We start from the raw sequence: 21527 nt of genomic DNA on the forward strand, positions 1-21527 counted from the left end.
TGTACTGTAGCTCAGACCATGTGGTGCAAAAATGTGCACAAGGCTTTAGAATCTAGACACCCTGGTGATTTGAAATCTCTCGAAGTTGAGTGCTTCTCTGTAAGTATTTGTTTTCCTACTGTTTGTTATATTATATGTCGTTTCATCCCACTAAAAGCACTAGATCAATTAAACTGTTTTGCAGACAGATAGCTACTTTACCGAGGAGTATCATAAGCGTATTTGCTGTTTTATTTTATACTTAAGGGTCCACTCTAGGCTTTTAAAGTTTTTACAGTAGCTAGGGCATATACTTTGCTAAATTGTGAGGCACGGGTAAAGCTTTGAACAGAATTGTGCAGATTGTTCTGCATTGATGTAAACTTTTTTTTTGCAGGACTTGAATGACCTGGCAGTTATGGTGCGTGGAGACCTTGCTAAACTGACCCGACTGATGTTGAAAAGTATCATCACACTGGACGTCCATTCTAGAGATATTGTAACAGGACTCATTGAGAAAAATGTCACTTCCAGGTAACTTTGTTTATTTTGATTTTGATGTTATATAGTTATACTTAGCTTTGACTTCAGATAGACTACCTACCTACTGTAAAGAAGTTACTTCATCCCATGCCAGTTTGAGAACAAAATACCCCCACCACAGCAAATCTGCAGACTAAGCTAATTTCCATTTGCCTGATTGGATTTTTACTAAATATTTTCTTTTACCTTCTTCCCTATCTAAGTAACATTAGTTTTGACAAGTACTTAGATTTGCTGTTACAGAAAAGATAAGGAAATTTATTTTAGTGAATTGTTAATAGTTTAGTAATTTAGTATAAAACAAATAAGCACGCCAAAAAAGGTTCAAATACCTGCTATTAAGCAATCCAACATTGTTGTAAACAAAACTAGTTTCGGTGCCTGTGTGGCACCATCATCAGGCTGTACAACATCAGGCTGTGGCAGTCTGGACTTGAACTCCGCCGGGCTAGCGTCGTCTGTTTTCTTAACTGATCAGTTACCATAAATGTTTTGTATTCGTGTTTGTGTCGTGTTTAAATGTTTATTTATTATTTTTGTTTCATGTTAACATTATCACGCTCTTCATATGAAGAAAGAAAACCGTCCTTGTACAGCCTGATGATGGTGCCACACAGGCACCGAAACTAGTTGTGTTTACGTTTACAACAATGTTGGATTGCTTAATAGCAGGTATTTGAACCTTTTACAATATTATTTGGCAATCCGGAGGCTAACACCTACAATGAAGCTCGCCAAATTTGAACAAAAAATATGAATAAACAAGCTACAGTAGTTAATTTATTATCATTTTTTAAATGTACAGTTAGTTACAAAAGATTTTCTCCGTAACCATCAAGCATTCAAAACACGTCAATGTACTATATTATTTGATTAATTAAGCTCTACAAAATGGCTTGGAAAGAAATTGAGAAATTTGACGTTTAGAGGATCAAAAACAGGAAAGCCCAATATATAATTCATAAAACCCTGTTCCTATAAACAAATCATGCTGGTTCCCAGCTTGCTAGAATAAATGTATAGGTTCACATGATGAATCCAATTTTTTATCAAAATCAAATAATGTTCATGGTGACTGTTAAGAGGGACCTAACTAGCTCATCATTGTTCTATTGTCAGTGCAAGTTTTGAGTGGTTGAAGCAGCTGAGGTACTACTGGGAGAAGGAGATTGACAACTGTGTAGCTCGTATGTCCAATGCCAGCTATGTGTACGGGTATGAGTATCTAGGAGCTGCGGAGAGATTGGTCATCACTCCACTGACTGACAAGTGCTTCTTGTGTCTCATGGGCGCTCTACAACTTGACCTGGGTATGTCTTAGTGATTATTGTTAGTTAAGGGAACCTTGTTATGAAAAAAATATCCACATTGAATGCGTTTTCACTCATTCATTCCCATATTTTGTATGGTCTCAGAGACTGTTTTGGTCTCAAATTCGAACTAGCTTACATCCATGCTTTAATTGAAGAATCGTGCTATCTCCAATAATTTATAGAATAGGGTATCATGACTGTCTACACTGTCTAACACCTACATTTCAGGAGGTGCGCCTGCCGGCCCTGCTGGCACTGGGAAAACAGAGTCAACAAAGGATTTGGCTAAGTCTCTAGCAGTTCAGTGTATAGTGTTCAACTGTTCTGAAGGCCTGGACTACAAGGTATATTCTGCACTTAGTTATAGCAATGAATACAAACTCTTTAAGAAGCGAAATGCTTATGGAGAATAGTCAGACTGGAATTTTGCCGCCAATATGAGCTTTGCTGCGCTGCTGCCAATACGATCGCTTGCACAGCCGCCAATTCTTTGTCTTGCTCCGTCTCACTCAGGCAGCTGACTTAGCTGTGCGCTTGCAACAGTCCACCTAGTGGCCGCCGCAGTGACTATCGAAAATTCAAATATTTCCAGACTGAATTCTTTACAAAGGCATTGCGCTTTTTAAACGGTTTGTATTATTTGGTAATAGTAATCATGTAGCTCACAGTTAAATCATGTTTAACATCTAATTTCACCAAACTGGGTACCAAAATATCAGTGATGTCGTTATGCCAATGATTAAAATTTTGAATGAGAACACAGGAAGTAAAATGCATTGAGAAATGATAATTTAAAGTTGATTTCACATATTGAAAATTAATTTTCTGTGATTAATTTCACAAGAAGTTGAGTCTGGGACTTTTTAGCCAGGCTGTTGGGAGTTTTCTTCGGGTCCTTGGTTGAAGATTGTTTTAAATATAATCAATCATTGTAAATTTTCCTTTGGTTTAATCGAGAAATGTTTAGATCATAGAGAGAGAACTGACTGCTCAACCATTTATTTTCTTTTCTTTAAGTAGTAGTACTTAAAGAAAATAACATGCTAAAAAATATATTAATTAACTGGACGAGTGATATAAGCTTCAACAGCACAAAAAACCAAGATTATTTCTGGGCTGTAATGTACAATGCTAACTAACTCAGCATTACTAACTGCATAAAGAGTATATCATGTAACTATGTCCCTCTGACAATGGCAGGACAAAACTTCTCCAATCCGTCCAAAGCAAATTGTGTAGCAGCATAGCCCAACACAAAGTAATTACAGTAGACTCCCTCTTATCCGGACACCTTTTAACCGGACTACACTCGGCGGAAATGACATCTCTTTAACCGGACAATTTTTATCAGCACATTGATTTAACCGGACTAGATCGGCAAGAAGTGGGCAGTACTGAAACAACTGTTCTCGTGGGAAAGATTTGAGACCAGTGTTTAAATACAATGCTCTCCTAAATTTAAGTCGAATATCACAGTAAACAGTCCGTTTTAACGAGTTTTTGGTTATCTGGACTGGCCTCGGTCCCGAGGAGTCCAGATAAGAGGGAGTCTACTGTAGTACTATTCTGCAAGCCAATGATTCAATTCCTGATTTACAGATGATGGGTAGATTTTTCTCCGGATTGGCCCAGTCTGGTGCTTGGTGTTGTTTTGACGAGTTCAACCGCATTGATATTGAAGTGTTATCTGTGATAGCTCAACAGCTGATAACAATTAGGAATGCAAAGGCTTCAAAACTTTCCAGGTGAGTTTTAACTTACTAATTTATCAATTTAACTTTGTTTTTGTTGCTTGAGTTGTCGAGTCAGGTAAGATGTTTATGCCCTGTTTATTTTGCCAGCTAGGGTGGCATCTTCAGGGGTCTTCTCATCTTGTTAAGACATCTTCTAAAACGGAGAAAGAAAGACATCTTACTGTGTGTCTGTCGTCGCGTTGTCGATTGACCTGACCGCGATACTAGTGACCACGTGTGAAAATAGTTTTAAATAAAAGGTTTAATTTACCTGTTGCGTCAATTGATCCTTAAGTTATGAAACAACTACGGCCGTTTCGTGCTGCTAAGCGAGCCTGAGGATGTGCTCGCACGAAACGGCCGTAGTTGTTTCATAACGCAACAGGTAAATTAAACCTTTTATATTTGCATTATCTTGATCCAGAGGCTAACCCATCATGAAAAAAGAATAGTTTTGTAAATATAGTGTTAGTGATACCTATTCAAGTTCTTAAAACTGGGATGGAAAAAAAGTTGTTATTTTGTCAACCTTAAAACTTTCACACTAATAACAATTTATTGGTTAACTGCTAAATATCCTCTGGTAAGCGTAAAGTGTACAGGATAATATTTAACCTAAAATAGGAGAGAAAGATTTGGTCTACTTCAGCAAGCTAAGCATCAGTGAACATGAAACCATATTCATGACAGGTGACAGTTTTATGATATTACCTTATGTAAATCTACCATAGCACTAATAAATAATAACCAGTAAAAAATAATAACCGGCACTCATAAAGTCAATGGTAAAAATAAGCAATAGTATTTGGATGTCAACATCTCAATGAATAATTAGAAAGCTATATTATAATTTGCTTGTTTCAGATTTATGTTTGAAGGACGAGAAATCAAACTGGTCAAAACTTGTGCAGCCTTTATCACCATGAATCCTGGCTATGCTGGTCGTACGGAGTTACCTGATAACCTGAAATCTCTTTTTAGACCTATGGCTATGATGGTACCCGACTATGGTGAGTTACCTAATATTTTGTATTAACCCTTTAAGCAACCCCAAGCAATCATGATTAAGGAAACAAATCTCTACATCCAAGCAAGTATAATTTAAAAAAATAGGTGAAAAACGGACCCCACATATTCTGCAACTTGAAGGACTTCCCTAGAAATTTCATACTAGGGCGTTAAGTTTTGTGGTTAGACCATTAATTCTGATCGATGTATGCACGATCTATACGCGGGGTCTCCTAACTACCTGCTAGGAAAACGGCTGTGCTTGACTCTTTTGTGCTCAGTCGGTGCCAAAAAACGCAGCCGTATTTGGCAGCCTGGAATTCTGACCTTAAGGTGTAACCTTACTCTAGGAAATAGCATTGTAGGTGTAGGGTGTCCATCCCATCTCAATCATCAGGTTTGGTGTGTAACCCACGAGGACATTACTAGTCAGTAGCTTAGCTTAGCAGGAGAGGCCAGTCTATTTTATGAACTTCATTCGTAGGCTACATCTCTTAAGGTCATCGCTTAATTCTCGGTTTTCCAATGAGAGCCGTGACAAATCAGCATTTACACTGATACCGATTTGATGGGGCTCTTGCCAGAAGACTGAGAGTTTAGTGTAAACAGTATAATGCTTAGCTAGAAGTTGATAGGTGGAAGTTTGATCAGGCATTCTTCTACTTTTTTACTTACTGTTCGTGTATTTCTATTGCTTGCTTTATAAGAATATATGGTTTTTGTTCTGAAAATGAAGAAGAACTACTCTAAAAATAAGGAAAAATAAACCATCAAATAATTCTTGGGATTCAGAATGGTAGCAACCAGTATCAGATTATTTGAAATGTGGTTTTATACTTCATTTAATTTTAAATATTTAGAGTTAATATGTGTTTTAGGACTGATTGCCGAAGTGATGTTGTACTCTGAAGGTTTTGAATCATCCAAAAATCTCGCCAAGAAGATGACAAGAATGTACAAACTTTGTAGTGAACAGCTTTCTCAACAAGATCATTATGACTTTGGCATGAGGTACGGAAGATAAATATTTTGTGATTCAGGTAGTTTAGAACCCGCTTTTTTATTAGTTCCAAAATAATAACAAAAAGAAAGAGTTCTTTGTATGACCTCTAGGTTTCTTATGTATTTAACTCACAAAGCTCAACAGAAAGTGTTGTTGTGCATGATAGTTGTTAACCTTAGTCATTCAAAAACTGTCAATGAACAAGCATTTGGAAAACTCTGAAGAAACAAGTCTCTGTTTTGAATGTTCTTTAGCCTATGATAATTCAAAAGTGATATTTTTTCAACAAAACATTGATAAGAGAATAAGAGAACGGTTTAAATTTTTTAAGTTACAGAACATAAAGCAATTGGGACCTAAATTGGGAGGAACATGTACTAATGGTTTTAATGTAGATTAATTATGCAACACGTGACTTACTTTACTCATTCCCTTTAATCTCAACAATTGTGACAGGTGACTTCCACTGCACTCTGTTTTGTGCCATATTCATAATATCTCATCTGGTTTTCGAAGGTTTGTTGAATATTTTAGGATTTTTATTTTTAATTTAATTTTTAATAGGGGTTTTTTTGTGCAGGGCTGTCAAAAGTGTTTTGGTCATGGCCGGAGCACTGAAGAGAGAAAATGTGGACAAACCGGAAAATGTCGTATTGATTAGAGCGTTGCGAGATAGCAATCTTCCAAAGTTTTTGAAGGATGATGCTCAGCTGTTCCAGGTTTGTAGAATGGCTCTCAGATACTGTATATTTATATAATGTTGCCAGATTCCACAACAATATAACGCTTAGAACAATTTGCCATTTTATACATGTTAACTATGAACTAATTACATAGAGCTGTGTGATCAAGACTCCACAACAAATGAAGAAGGAATTTAAAAAGTTGGTTGAGCCAAGACAGTTTATGATTTGGGTGCTTCCACTGCTACCATTTTATTGAAGGTCTAATGGAGTTAGGTTGCTTAGCTAAGGGAAGTACTCAAATTTACTATATGAGTATATCTCAAGAAGGTGTACTTCATCTCTATTATAGACTTGTTTCCAGTTTTAGGCAGGCAGTCTCTGCACTCTAGCTGATATTTCTAAGAACCAGTTGGGCAAACTATGAAGAGCTGCTTCCAGGGCCAAAGATTTAAAAGAGTCTCTTAGGGTGGGGGAAATAGTGTGACAGAGAGTAGATTCCCTTAACCTTTTGTCAAGTGATCTAGCAGCTCAACTTAACTATGTGCTCTCTTAAATCTTTTAAAGCCATGTCATCATGACTTTCGATAATTAATTGTGGCAATATCATGATCATCTCAGAAATCAGAGCAACATCTTGAATATCTCCTGTGGTCGCGGAGGCATCACAATGTCCATCTCAACTGTAAAACCTTGCATTTCCTCTAAGTTAAATATCTATCTTTTTGAAGGGCATCCTGAACGACCTGTTCCCTGGGGTAGAGTTGCCAGAGCAGGACTATGGAGTGATGCATGTGGTGATGAAGGAAGTGATAGAATCCCGGGGACTTCAGCCAGAGCCCAGCACCTTCACCAAGGCCACACAGCTGTTTGAGACAATGCAAGTGCGACACGGAGTCATGACAGTGGGTCCGACTGGCGGCGGCAAGACTACCACACTCAACGTGAGTACGATGTTGTATAGCTTTGTTACATGCACTATTCAATTCAATTCAAAACATCTTTATTTATTAGTATATATTGTATATACAAGAATGGTGTCAAATTCATCATTACATAAAATATAAACACAAATAAAAGACAAATACAATACACAATAACAAAACAACAAAACAATACAGTCAACTCTCAAGTAGGTAAAAAACAAAAGTATACTTCAGTGAAAACAAAAATATAGTTCAGTGAAACAGCAATAGGCCTAAAACATTTTCAGGTCACTAAGATCAGCTGTTTCTTTTAGCAAGGCTCATTAAGTAAGAGCCTTGATTATGGATAGAAGTTGACGTCGCAGTACCATGTTAAAAACTGTTGCCGGTTTTTGAATTGAGTATGTTTGTTTAACCATGTTTGTTTTCTTTCAATAAAGAATTGATTGCACTGCTACACTGTAGTCAATATAGACGAATTTAAAAAATCAATAGTGGAAATTCAATGACTAACAAAGGTTGGGTCGAGATTCAATTTTCCAATAATGTCACAGACACTCTCTGGGTCAACTGGCTCCCTAAAAAAGTTAAAAAGAACAAATAACCATTTTAACATTTCCTTGAATTTTGTTTGTACATTTATTTTGTATTTTAAATACATAATTCTTTTAACAGACAACAAATAACTGGTTGTAATGTAAAGTAGTAAAAATATTCAAATTGTGTAAAAAAAAAAAACAGTTTAGTTTTTGTTTTTTTGGATTGGGGGTTGTGGTAAAGCTATTCCCGGCTATTTCAACCTTACGGCTTTTTGTAGCACCCTCAATGCAGTCCATCAGCCTTAGGCTTGCAGCAAATCCTAAAAACTGTAGGGGTATGGTGCTAGTTATTGTTGAAAATGTTGAAAAGGAAGAGAAACGTAATACTGGTAGATTGTTGTCTCTAGGTTCTGAAAGACACCCTGACTGAGCTGCATGCTCGCAAGGTGGAAGGTCAGTACTATCGTCCTGTCAACGTGTACACCATGAACCCCAAGTCCGTCACCATGGGGGAGCTGTACGGGGAGGTCAACCTGCTCACCATGGAGTGGAAGGACGGTCTGTTGGGGATATTTGTGCGGCTTGCCGTCAGAGTGAGTTTTTATAATCACTGTAGCCTAGATGAAATTTTTCAAGCTTTAAGCTATGTGATCAAGTCAGAGCTTAGTATTTTAGAGCCTCTATTTAAGCTACAAATTTACCTAACAAGAAAAAGTGTAGGCCTCCTTCCTCTTACGTGATTTTAATTGTTTCAGTATTTTAAATCTCTCCACAAAAATCCATTTGATATTTAAATTAAAATTTCCACATTTGTTTCACCCTTTTCTGGCGCAGAAACATCTTGGTATTTCCAAATTAACTGGGACCAAAACCTGTCTGGGTTAGCGGGAATCCAGAAAGCGGATTTCTGTTATATTTAAACATCGCGATCGTGGATGATGTTCACAGTTTTGTCACGATCGCAGGAGACGATGATGATGTTTTTATGACCGCAGAAGATGTTCATTATTTCACCGTGACTTCAAAGATATTTTTGATTTTGCCGTGACCGTAGAATATGTGTTCTCAATAATATTTGCCGAACTTAAGTTTGGGATAGACAGATTTTATAAATAGTGGTGTTCGGAATAGCAAATAGCGGGACTCTAATGTATCACAGTAGGGTGAATTAAATATCAAAATTTAAATATTTATTTAAATCTCTCTCTAGTGTTTACTTAAGTCCGACAAATTTTTGTCAAAGAAAAGAACTTATATAGTTTTATCATAGTACTTGCTGGTAAGCCACATATAGCTGCAGTATATATATAAATATGTAAAATTAAAATTAAAGTACTGTATCTGGTCTCTTCACGGATGATAACCATACATGCAATTCATACCATAGAATAATTGGATTTTTTACCTTGCTGTGGTTTTACTCTTGTTCGTTTTTACAAGCTGAACATTTTTATTGTTGTTCAAGGCTCAATATAAAAAACAACAACTTCTCCTATTTGCTGGTTCAGAGCCCACCTAAAGCTGTAGTTTCTATATGTAAAACTAAACCATCGGTGATTTAGCGGAGGAGAATTGTCTCTGTATTGTATAACTCTCTCAACTGATATTTCACTCATTTCAGTGTACAGAAGAGGAGCACCAGTGGGTGGTGTGCGATGGCCCGGTGGATGCTGTGTGGATAGAGAACATGAACACGGTGTTGGATGACAACAAGATGTTGTGTCTTGCCAACTCTGAACGCATCAAACTAACCTCCTGGGTAACAATTAGACTGTAATATTTAGTAAGATAGCTCATTTAACGACCACAAAATATATTGCAAGACACCATGAAAAAGAGGAGTTATTGCTGAAAGGACAATTTGTACAGTAAACTAACACAGACTGCTAGTTCCAGCTTGTATTTGTGTATTTGTTGTTTTTGACGATTTTTTGTTATCTAAATTCACTGCCTCAATAATTGTATGGTTATCTTCATATCTTAGTGTTTTATGAACACATTTTCCATAGTGTCTTCCAAATTTACACTAAAGATAAAAAGTTCACTAGTCACAAAGACCCAAACAGTCTGTATTTGACATTTGATCAACGATTTTGATTTGTCGATGTTCAATGATTTATCAATGAATGCTCTTCTGACTGACAGGTACACATGGTGTTCGAGGTGATGGACCTTGCGCAAGCATCACCAGCCACTGTCAGCCGCTGTGGTATGGTGTACGTAGACCCCAGCCAGCTCAAGTGGTTGCCTTACGTCACTTCCTGGCTGCAGAGTGTTGTCGAGAGAATACCTTTACTGGTGGAATACGCTCCGTTCATTCTGGAACTGTTCAGTAAATATGTTGAAAATGGTTTCGTCTTTGTCAAAAAACATTGCGTCCACCCCATCGCTCAGGTAAGTCTGAATATGAACTCGGAGTCGTGTTGTGTTATTAAAGAATTTTAATTAGTCCATGAAAGTAAATAATTTGTATTCTGCATGTTGTGATTTTCAATTCACAAAAATCTTTAAAAAGGGTTGCTAAAATTATACTCGAAAAAAAAACAAAAAAAAAAATGAGTTGCTAATGTAAGTTTTACAGATAGTGCTCGCTACATAGTTCTGGTTTGGGTAATTTCACACATACTAGATCAATTACTAACACTTTTTTCAAGTAAGATCAGTATTTAGTAATACCCCCGCCGCAGCAAACCTGCAGACTAAGCAAATTTCCATTTGACTGATTGGATTTACACTGAAATGTCTACTTAAAAATATAACATTTATTCCCTATTTAAATATAATTATTTTAACAAGTACTTAGGTTTGTACTTAGGTTTGCTGCATCAGGGAGGGTAAAACTGTTTTTTTTTGTAAAATTTTAATAGTTAGTAAGAAATAAAAACATTTTCCAAATTTGATCAAAATATGTTCATAAACAAGCAAACTACAACAGTTTACTTATTCTCCATAAGAATAACATGGGAATTTTAAATTTACTATTTTTTGGAATTTTCTCCGTAACCATTAGGCGCATAATAACGCTTCAATATACTAAATTATTTGTTTTTTTAAGATCTACAAAATGGTTTGGAAAGAAATTGCTAAATTTTATGTTTTTTGGGTCAAAAATGGGAAAAACCTATTTTTACCCCATAAAACCCCCCGTAAACCCCCGTTCTCATGGTCCGATCATGCTGGATCGCGAACTCGTTCGAATAAACGTAGGTTTACACGTTTGTACCAAATTTCATCAAAATCGGATCATTTTTGCTCGAGTTATCGTGCTGACGGACACATATATATATATATATATATATATATATAAATATATAAATATATAAATATATATATATATATATATATGAATTTGAACGGATGGTGTTTTTGGCCTCTAGGGACCTCAAAACTAAAAAAAAAATCGGTCCCGCGTCCAGGTCTTACCATGAGTACTACGGTAATAGCTTATTCCCTATATGGGAAATTCGCTAAAAACAAAATGACTTCACTTTAATTTTTAAAATATTTTATAATTTTAGTTAATAAGTTCTTTTTAGTTAGAATGGATTGCAAAATCGATTTCACCCTGACAGCAGCTTGAACACAGTGTATAGTGTGGACTACTTGTAATAATTATCAAAATTTAAAGTTTTAGCAGAAGTTTTTTAGAAATGTTTGTGTAGGTAAATATTAATGGTTAACAATATTTATAGCTACTTAAAAAAGTATGTTTATGTCCAAACAAACTCCATTTGTGTTTTGTATTAAAGACTAAAGACATTTGCCTAAAACTTACTATTGAAAACAGTCTAGCATATTCTAGTGGATTTTGTGACTGGCTCACACAACTAACTGTGTTCTTTTTTAATAAAAAAAATTGTGACAGCTGACCTATATAGATGGGATGTCTACTTTAGTATCAAAAGTTAATGCCATCATGTTACTAACTTTCTCCAATTTAACTCTAGGTTGAGATAAGTAAAGCGACCATGATGTGCAACATGTTTGAAAGCCTCATAAGAGAGCCTGGACTACTGGAGAAAACCTTAGACCGGAGCCGAACACGCAGTATCATATGTCAGACCTTTGTTTTCTCCTACATTTGGTCTGTCGGTGGGAATTTGATTGATTCATCACGGGAAACATTTGAAAAGTTTGTACACGATCAGTTTGAGGACAATCCAGATGCTCAGTAAGTAAAGATTTTTTGCTATTTTTATTTTTTCATGGTATCTATATGTCATTTTTATTTTATCGATGTTTTATCAAAATAATGTTCAATTCAAGTAATGTTCACTTTTTTGGATAGTAGGAATACCACATATCTAGCAAAAGTTTAAGAATTGGTAATAGCTTAGTGTAAGCAGTTATATTACCTCAGTACTATACAAATTCCTTTTTACATGGTTACTTAAATTGTAACGTATAATTGTTTGGATGTCATGAAAAAATTATTATTTAAAATTTTTGCAAACACTAAAATAGTAATAAAAAAATTTAATTGTAACATCAAATTCTAATGATTTCTCTCAATAACAATTTGTGACCAACAGGCATGATCTTTAAGTCGCTATGTTTGTGGTTTCTAAAGCAATGGTTTTGTCTGGGTAGCTAATTAGTATTGTACTACCTTACAATCCGAAGGTTGTTGGTTCGATTCCTGGTGAAGTCGATTCTAGACCCAGATACAACTTTTCATTAGGTTTTCATGATGATGTCTAGTGAAAGGTCAACCTTAGTAAGAGACCAGGGTTTGGACAGTTTCCTTCCAAAATCAAAAAAACCTTAACAAAATATTTGTGCAGGCTTCCTGCAGGCTGTGACCTGTGGGATCTCTACTTGAATGTAGCGCAGAGACGGCTGGAGCCTTGGGTTCGCATCACGCCCGCCTACAAATACGACCCGCAAACACCATTCTTTGAGATGCTCGTCCCTACTGTAGACACTGTGCGCTTCGGCTACATCATGGAGAAACTTCTGGCTATCAGTCAACCTGTGCTCTTTACAGGCATAACAGGTATGAGGGGCTTTGTTGTTATCTTTATCTGTACTCTGATGTTTGCTATGTTTAATGTTTTAGCATGATTTAGTTTAACCTCTTTGAGAGTGTGGCTGTTCCAAAATGTCAATCCCTGGTTAGTAGTTATTTACCTAAAATATGTCGTCAGGGAGTGGCAAAAAAAGTTGAAAAAGTTTTTTTATGATATTTAATTGTAGCATATTATTGAGGAAAAGGTTAGTTAGAATCTAATAATAACTTGAGCACCTTCTAACGTTCTACATCAATCTCTTCACTGTCATCAAGCCAATGTTGATCCATTTAAGTAAATAATCCACAGAGAGTGTTCAATACTACACCCAACTCACAATGACTAGAGAAACAGTTCTCCTGCCAAGTAACCATAGACCAGGAATGTAGAACACCTGTTACTTAATGGGAAACAACAGGTAAATGGTCGGTGACCTAACCCATTTTGATGCATCAACGCTTGGCTTGCTGAGCAATGATCCTTCCCCATAACATGAATGATCCTCCTGAAAAATCACATTGCAACCTGAAATCTGAAATATTCCAGAATGCTTAGATACTCACCTGAAGAAAGTGTCCCAGAAAGATGAACTTAAAAAAGTAATACACACAACTTGATATTTTAACCCTTTCAGGGGCTTCTTCAGAGGTTAGTTTTTGTGTTTTTTTTTTTTTTTTAACTTCTTGGGATTCTTTCTTCAGGTGAGTTAATTTTGTATCCTTCCTTTCTCCTTATAAATACTCGCTTAGTTACTTAGAGCAAAATTATTGATGTGGTTCGAAAACAGCTGCATTTACTAACAATTAGTTTTCTTCACTCTCAAAGAGGTTAAATACTGGTTTTTACTATGGAACTCTTCCAGCTGGAATGACAGCTTTGATTTTATTTTTAAGCTTTTTTGTAGAAAATTTTCTCTCTTCTAAGTCAAGTGTTGACCTCAGGTGTAGGCAAGTCAGTGGTGGCAAAGTCAGTGTTGAACAGACTAGGTGTGTCTGGAACCTGGGTGACGGCCACTATCAACTTCTCTGCTCAGACCAGCTCCGCTCGCACACAAGAGATTCTCGAGTCCAAGCTGGAGAGGAAGAAGAAAACATTGCTTGGTGCTCCAGCTGGCAAGAAGTTTGTCTTTTTTGTAGATGATGTCAATATGCCCAAATTGGAGACATATGGAGCCCAACCTCCCATTGAATTGTTAAGGTAACAAATAACAATTTTGTTTACCAATGTGCTTTCATGATGTTCGATCGATATATCAAAAGAAAAAGAAAATTTTAAAAACCCAAGCCAATTAGCATTGAGGATATTAAGACAAGACAAGGCCATGCACCATCTCTTGATTCTTGAACATCGTTTGTATTTAGCTGGGTAGTGGTATTTATTTTTTAGTATAGGTAGTACAAAAATACCACTATTTTTGGATAGTAGAAAAACTATCAGTATCTCTGTACCAGAGAACTACAAAAAACGTAGGATAATATTATTTACCAAGATAATATTTATTTCCAGACAATACTTGGATTTTAAAGGATTGTACGACAGAGATAAAATGTTCTGGAAGGACATTCAGGATGTGGTCATATCTGCTGCTTGTGCTCCGCCCGGTGGTGGTCGCAACGCCTTGACTCCGAGGTTCGTCCGTCACTTTGCAATCCTGTTGATACCATCTCCCACTGAGACTACACTTAAGGTTATTTTCAAGGTAAGTTGCAGATTTTTTAACTGTAACAGATTTTTAACTGAATAGTCTGAGTCTAACAGTATTAAATTTACCTTTGGTTATATTACGTGTATTCTATACATTTACTATTAGTGTTAACATTTGTCACGTATTATAGATCAATGTAATACAATTTTAGCATGTTCCACTTCTGTAAAGCTATAAGAATCATCAGATGTTTATTCCTCTCTGCATGGCAAATTGAAATTCTGATGACTAACCTTGCTGTAACGTTTACTTTGAACGGCTATCTGCACCTGCTCATGTTGTTATGTTACTACTTTTAACTTTTATAAAGAGTTTTTTTTTTCCTTAAATGTGCTCATAACCTAGTTTCTAACGTAATTTTAAACAAAATATAGGTAGCTGGATTTTGTGTTACAGTCGATTTTGTGTGGGTTCCTGTCCAACTTCTCCCAAGGCATCAGTGACCTCGGAGAGCTGCTGGTAGCTGCAGCCGTAGATATATACAACAGAGTGTCTGTGGACCTACTGCCTACCCCTGCCAAGTCTCACTATGTCTTCAACCTGAGAGATCTGTCCAAGTGTGTGCAAGGCATGCTGCAGGCGGATCCGAGTTCAATGAGAGAGTCCAATGACATGCTAAGGTCAGTATTCTATTCAGTTAGTCTTTTATTGGAATTTCTGTTCTTGCTGGTGATCTGAGGTAAGTACTATCATAGACTAACCAACACAAGTAGACTTCTCATCCCATTGTAAATTTTGAAGCACGTTTTTCGTGTCTAGTTCATGTACGGTGACACTGGGCGCTATTGTCGATGAAATTTTGTTTCTATTATTTTAGGGTTAATTTCTTGATTTGTGCTTTACTGTTTGGTTATATAACTAGGGGACAAGTTATTGTTTATGATTAGATCGTATTATTTGGTTAAACGAGGTTTTAAATGGCTGTAATAACGGGAAACAAATTGTAAACAAAACACGACCTCTACAGAAAAACGGACAGAACTAACAATAAAATTGGCTTCAGCTGTTCCATAAGGATGGGAAATCTACTAAGGGAGTATGTTTTATCTATGGTACTATAATATAGTAGCAAACTCCACATGTAAATTCTTAAGAAAAAGGTAAATCAACTAAATAATAAAATCCAAGTCGGTCTGCAGGCTACAAGACGTTTGTAGCGACAATCGCGGCAAAACTGTAAACATCACATGCGATGGCAGCAAAATTGCTAGTTCTATTGTGCATCTTTGCAGACACTTTCTGCAGTGGCCAAAATAAAAGCTAAGCTCGTCTTGGCCTGACTCGTGCTAGGTTTGAAAATTATTTCCAGCCATACTGATCTCACTCCGAAAAAATATTGGGAACGCAGATCCCTACTAAATTCAAAAACTATACCAAGCAAGTGACTGTACCACATGGCTGTGGTAACGAGACTGAGGTATGTTTGGCATATGGCAGAACGCAGAAGTGATGGTTACCCCAAATGTTACCTACCTACTAAAATTATAGAAAATGAAAAATATAGTTGCAGTAAACTTGACCATAGCCATAATATATTATCCATCCATGCAAACGCCTTTCCAGTGATTTGCTATGGGTCAAAATGATTTGTGAGTGTTACTAAGTGTTAGTTTTTGTATTACTGAAATATTTTCCTCTCTTTTTTAAGTTCCCTTATTAATATGGAAAGTTATAACAATAATTTGCTGGGTGGTTGTTGCAAATTCTACAAAAAAAATTATGGTAACTTTTTTGTTTCTTTCAAATCAATCCCATGTTTTTAGACTTTCAATGGCGTATGGTGCAAACTTGTTCTTTTCTAATTAAGATTTAAAATGTCTATCAAATCCTAAATAGCACCCCATTGGTTTGCAGACTGTTCTACCACGAGTGTCTAAGGGTTTTTCACGACCGTCTGATTAACCTGGAGGACAAGACTTACTTTTACCATCTGATGAGGGAAGTGTGTCAAAGAATCTTTGGCACACCTGTTATCATGTTACCAGACATGGTGCCAATACGGGAACCTCCCTTGCTGTTGTTTGGGGACTTTATGTCTCAGGCTGCCAAGGAAGATAGGCCTTACGACGAGATAAAGGATATTGACAAAATGAAAGGCATATTGCAGGTATGTTGTTGCACAGAATAAAATATTACAAGATATTAAATATAAATGGTTTTTATTTTGAGTGTCTTTTATGAAGGTTTTGTTATGCTCTGGTAGAGAAGGGTTAGTGTGTTGATGTTGATAGATACCATATTATTAGATGCGCAAGAGGAATGGGATGGATCCCTACCATATATGTTGTTTCTAATATCCAGATTCAAATTGTTAGGATTTTTCTTAGGTCTCTACAAGGAACCTGAAAGTATATTCCCGTTAATTATATTTAGTGAAAATAACTTAGGCCTACTCACTAAATGTAGTGCATATACCATTTATCTTTTATCGTCCTTTTAAACTTTGATTGTGTGAGGGACTCTTTTAAGTTCCATTTTAGCTGGAAACCCCTTTTTTAAAGTAGGGTTCTCTTTACTATATGATCCAAACTTATCTAGATTAGAAGGTATTAATGATTTTTCTTTTGCGAACTGTTGTTAAATATTAATATTGCAATTTTTACTATTTCCTTAGGGAGGGTTATAGCTAGAAACCTGTAACTAGTTTTGATCCTCTAGCAGAATTATCAGGGGGTTTTCAGTTGGGAAGTATGTCATTGGATTTTATGGTTTTTCTTTGGACGTTGCAGCTATAAATGAACCCAGGGTGCAAGAGTTATATTTGGAAAATATCTAAAAATTAACCACCTTCCCCCCTGCACCACTAGACTACCCCCCTCACCCCCTCCTTATTTCGGTTCCCAAGCATGACTCCTCACTGGCACTGCATAATATGCATATGCAAAGGTACTAATATTACTAATAACAGCGATATTATTATGTCGCTACTTGTTCCCCCTTATCTTTATTTGTAGGCTATTAACTTTTTATGTCAAGCCCCTTTTTTGATTTCCCTTTGTCAAATAAGATGAGAAACATAATTATTATCAATTGGTTAGGGAATATAGTTATTGCCGTGTTATTGTTTATGATTTTATTTATATTCAACCAGTTTTATTTAAAATTGTAATAACATACTACCCTTTTCCTGCAAAATACGCAAAAAAAAAAAAAAAAAAAAAAAAAAAAACAAGTGGCTATGAGTTTTAGAAAGGCAAAACACTTTTGGACAGTAAAAAAGCGCCAAAAAAGTTCCTAAAATAAGTAACTTTACAGCATCATTAAAATCATTTAGAGGCCTAAACTAACTCATCATCTAAGTTCATTTTTAGGGTTACATCACTTCCTGTACACATGATCATTAGGCAATGCTTGAAATGTTTGAAATAAAATTAGGGATGGTCAAGTCTCGAAATTTCGGGAAATTTTCGGGAAATTTTAAATCTCGTTACACGAGACGAGATTTCTTTTTGGCCAAGATTTTTATCGAGACGAGAAAAAAAAAAAAAAAAAATTTAAAACGCCTGCAGAAAGTCAATGCAATACCCGAAATACAGGAGCGTGTTGTAGTTGCGTTTCCTTTGCGAAGGCGTTCATATTTAATTAATTCTTTAAATGTAAATATTACTTTAATTATTTTAATAATATTACTTTAATAACATTTGAGAAGTTTTGTTAAGTGTAAGCAGTGTGAGGAATGTTTTATTACTATAAAACGTCAAAACAAGTAACTATTTTATAAAAATTAATATTGCTTTTATTTTAGGATAAGTTGAACTCTATCCTAACTGATATCACTATGTTTCCTAATCGTAGGCATTTTTAATCAATTAGGCGTGAGTAATAAAAAAATGTTATGCTGATGTTTTTTAATAAAAGATTGTAAATATTCTTGCCTATTATCATTATTTTTGTATTTAAACAGTCATCTAACAATGTTACAAAATCAGGTAAAAATTTTGAACGTGCATTTCCCATTGTGTATGAGAAGGGAAATCCCATCTCGATCTCGTCTCGAAATTTTATGAGAAATAAAAAATCTTGTCTCGTCTCGTCTCGAACTAAAAATCCAATCTCGTCCATCCCTAAATAAAATCATAGTATAATATTGGTTTAAGGACTACCTAATGGACTTCAATTTGCTGACTTCGAAAGAGATGAAGCTTATATTCTTCATGGATGCTATTGAGCACATCTGTAGGCTAGCAAGACTGTTGAGAGCAGAGAGAGGCAATGGACTGTTGGTGGGTGTAGGAGGCATGGGCAAACAGAGCCTGACCAAGCTGGCTGCTCATCTTAATGGCTACAGGTACAGTTTTAAATATACATGATTGTAAATGTAAATTAAAAAAGTCAAAATTAGTGGCATATCATGCAAGTTACCGTCTAACTCCATTGTGTCATGAACCCCTGAGAAACATCAGAGGAGATGGGCCAAAGTACCCCTTTTTAAAGTAATATTTTTAAGGAAAGCCATTTTCTAGTATGGATTTTTTTCAAAAGGAATATAGTTCAGCTAACATGCCTGAAAGTAACTCCAGATGTCAAAAAAAAATTAACAAAACATATCAGCTGATATTTTGTCCAAGTACAGTGGAACTCCAACTATCCGAATCAATTCTGTACCACATTTGGATGGTAAAAATTCAGATAATTTGACTCTTACTGAAATTCAGGGCATTTTACAGGCCCAGTCAAGCCGTGCTTTTACTATAGCGATCACAGAACGTGTCTGTGAAAATTTTGTGATCAAAAGATTTACGGTTTTGCCGCAATTGCAGAGGATGAGTATGATTTTCGTGACCGCGGGAGAGGTTTTAGATTTTCCTGGCTTCTTCCTTCTAAAAAAACCATTCTTATTTCTGTGGTTTTAGGTTATTCACATTTTTGATAAGGTGAGGTATTAGACATTGGAATAATTGGTAATTTGGATAGTTGGAGTTTGGATAATTGGAGTTTGGATAATTGGAGTTCTTCTGTATGGGAGTTCTTCAGAAATAGTACCCAAAACTCTCAGAAATAGTACCCATTCACAAAAAAGGTTGTTTAAATGAAGTACAGAACTACAGACCGATCTCTTTATTAAGTAATGTTTCAAAGGTTTATGAAAGAATTCTTCACACTAGATTATCTAGCTTTTTGGAAAATAACTACAAGTTTTGCAAGGAACAATTTGGTTTCCGTAAAAATCTAAATACCCAGTCAGCTTTAAATAACTTTGTAAATTGCGCTTTGAAGGCCTTGGATGCAGCTGGTGTGTTCTGCGACTTATCCAAGGCTTTTGATTGTGTTAATCATAAAATTCTTATCAAAAAACTTACAGCAATTGGTTTTCATGGACAAATAATTGAACTTTTGAAGTCTTACTTAAGCGATAGAAAACAAAGAACAGTAATTAAAACCGCCTCTGGGAACAAATACTCTTCTTGGGCAAATAATAACTATGGAGTTCCGCAAGGTTCAATCCTAGGTCCTCTCTTATTTCTCACATATATTAATGATTTACCTTTTCATTTTTCAAGTCAAATCTGTAACTTTACCCTTTATGTAGATGATACAACAGCTCTCATCAGACGAAGTACTGTTAAAATGTTACATGATGATGTCAAAGAAACAATTGGAGAAATAGCAAATTGGTTTTTAAAAAATGGCTTACTTTTGAATGAAGATAAAACTAGTGTTTTAATTTTCAAATTGAGAAATTCAACCACTGGAACAGAAACTACTGCCTCGCCCACAAATGTAGTAAAGTTTTTAGGGATATATTTGGATAGTAAACTACAATGGACAGAACATATTAATTTTCTAAACAAAAAACTTAGTCCAACAAGATATGCTTTAAGTGTTTTAATTCAGGTTACCTCCTTGGAAGTATGTAAAAATGTTTATTATGCTTATGTGTACTATATTTTAAGCTATGGTATTACATTATGGGGGACAGCCACAGACGTCCACAAAGTTTTTAAAAAACAAAAATCAATAATCAGAACTCTTGCAAATTGCCCCAAAAAAACATCATGTAGACAATTGTTTCGAAATTTTAAAATTTTAACTCTAACTTCAATATACGTTTTTGAAATTTTAAAAATGGTTCATGGAAATCCTGGTATGTTTCAAAATTATCTTAGTAATCACTCATATAATACCCGAAGACAAGACATTTTTCAATACCCCACTCATAATTTAAAAAAAAATATGAAACAAGTCCTCTCTATATGGGGTTAAAAATTTACAATAAAATTCCAAACTCCTTAAAGCAATTAAACTTAGCAAAATTTACAGGCAAAATCAAAACAGTTTTAGTAGAAAAAGCATATTACACTCTTGAGGAATTTTTCAACGACTCCTGGTAACAGACACCCAATCTCTCATCAACCTCTCCTAACATAAACAGTTCCACCATGCTGTAGCTTTGTAGGGGTAACTTACTGGCTAAATCCTAGGTTTTTTATATACCTATTTAGATTTCCTTATTTATTAGAAACCTTGACAATGTACCTGTCTGTGTATTACATTTGTAATAACTTTAACAGATGTTATGTGCAATAAAGAATTGTCATTTGTCATTTGTCTTCAGAGATTAGTTTGGAGTGAAAAGAAATAAATTAGTAACATTTTGTATTAAACTTGATATACTTTTAATGTACACAATTTAAGTTTATCACTGAGATATCTGTAGTTTAGATTACAAAAATAAAGCTAAACAAACACTATTTTCAGATGTTCTCAGATCGAGCTCACAGGCTCCTATGATTACAATTCTTTTCATGAAGACTTGCGAAAGATGTGTTTTTCTGCTGGAGCGCTGAACCAAGACACAGTATTTCTGTTTACTGACACCCAGATTGTCGTAGAGGAGTTTCTTGAGGACATAAACAATTTATTAAATTCAGGTTAGTAATGTTTATAATTTGTTGTTTTACTTTTGACTTTTATTTTTTTGTTCTGTTAAAACTTAAGTTTTGTGAAGATTTAGTAGGAAGTAATTTTATTTTACTACATTTTCACGATCTACCTTATGTAAAATTAAGCCTAGTCGGTTCAGTATTTTTTTCATTCACCTGAAACAAGCTCACATAAACCACCTCTCCTTTATAATATTTGTAT

At 35.4% G+C, this 21527-nt stretch overlaps 1 protein-coding gene across 1 annotated transcript in view; it reads left to right on the plus strand.

Annotated features, from left to right (window-relative positions):
- Positions 1-15: 15 nt before the first annotated feature.
- Positions 16-21527, plus strand: part of LOC128995506 (dynein axonemal heavy chain 6-like) — a 45324-nt gene continuing 23812 nt past the window's right edge. Inside the window, exons 1-20 of the mRNA XM_054420524.1 lie at positions 16-99; positions 377-513; positions 1642-1832; positions 2064-2179; positions 3435-3580; positions 4433-4578; positions 5455-5587; positions 6160-6298; positions 6994-7206; positions 8135-8320; positions 9349-9486; positions 9873-10121; positions 11675-11898; positions 12512-12723; positions 13678-13933; positions 14243-14435; positions 14838-15061; positions 16296-16548; positions 18539-18729; positions 21141-21313. Of these exons, the coding sequence (XP_054276499.1) occupies positions 19-99; positions 377-513; positions 1642-1832; positions 2064-2179; positions 3435-3580; positions 4433-4578; positions 5455-5587; positions 6160-6298; positions 6994-7206; positions 8135-8320; positions 9349-9486; positions 9873-10121; positions 11675-11898; positions 12512-12723; positions 13678-13933; positions 14243-14435; positions 14838-15061; positions 16296-16548; positions 18539-18729; positions 21141-21313 (3601 nt within the window). The 5' untranslated portion in view covers positions 16-18. The remainder of the gene's footprint in view (positions 100-376; positions 514-1641; positions 1833-2063; positions 2180-3434; positions 3581-4432; positions 4579-5454; positions 5588-6159; positions 6299-6993; positions 7207-8134; positions 8321-9348; positions 9487-9872; positions 10122-11674; positions 11899-12511; positions 12724-13677; positions 13934-14242; positions 14436-14837; positions 15062-16295; positions 16549-18538; positions 18730-21140; positions 21314-21527) is intronic.

This window comes from Macrosteles quadrilineatus, unplaced genomic scaffold (genome assembly GCF_028750875.1).
Source record: "Macrosteles quadrilineatus isolate MER2022 unplaced genomic scaffold, UCM_ALF_1.0 Scaffold_5__1_contigs__length_97177068, whole genome shotgun sequence".
Classification (NCBI taxonomy): domain Eukaryota; kingdom Metazoa; phylum Arthropoda; class Insecta; order Hemiptera; family Cicadellidae; genus Macrosteles; species Macrosteles quadrilineatus.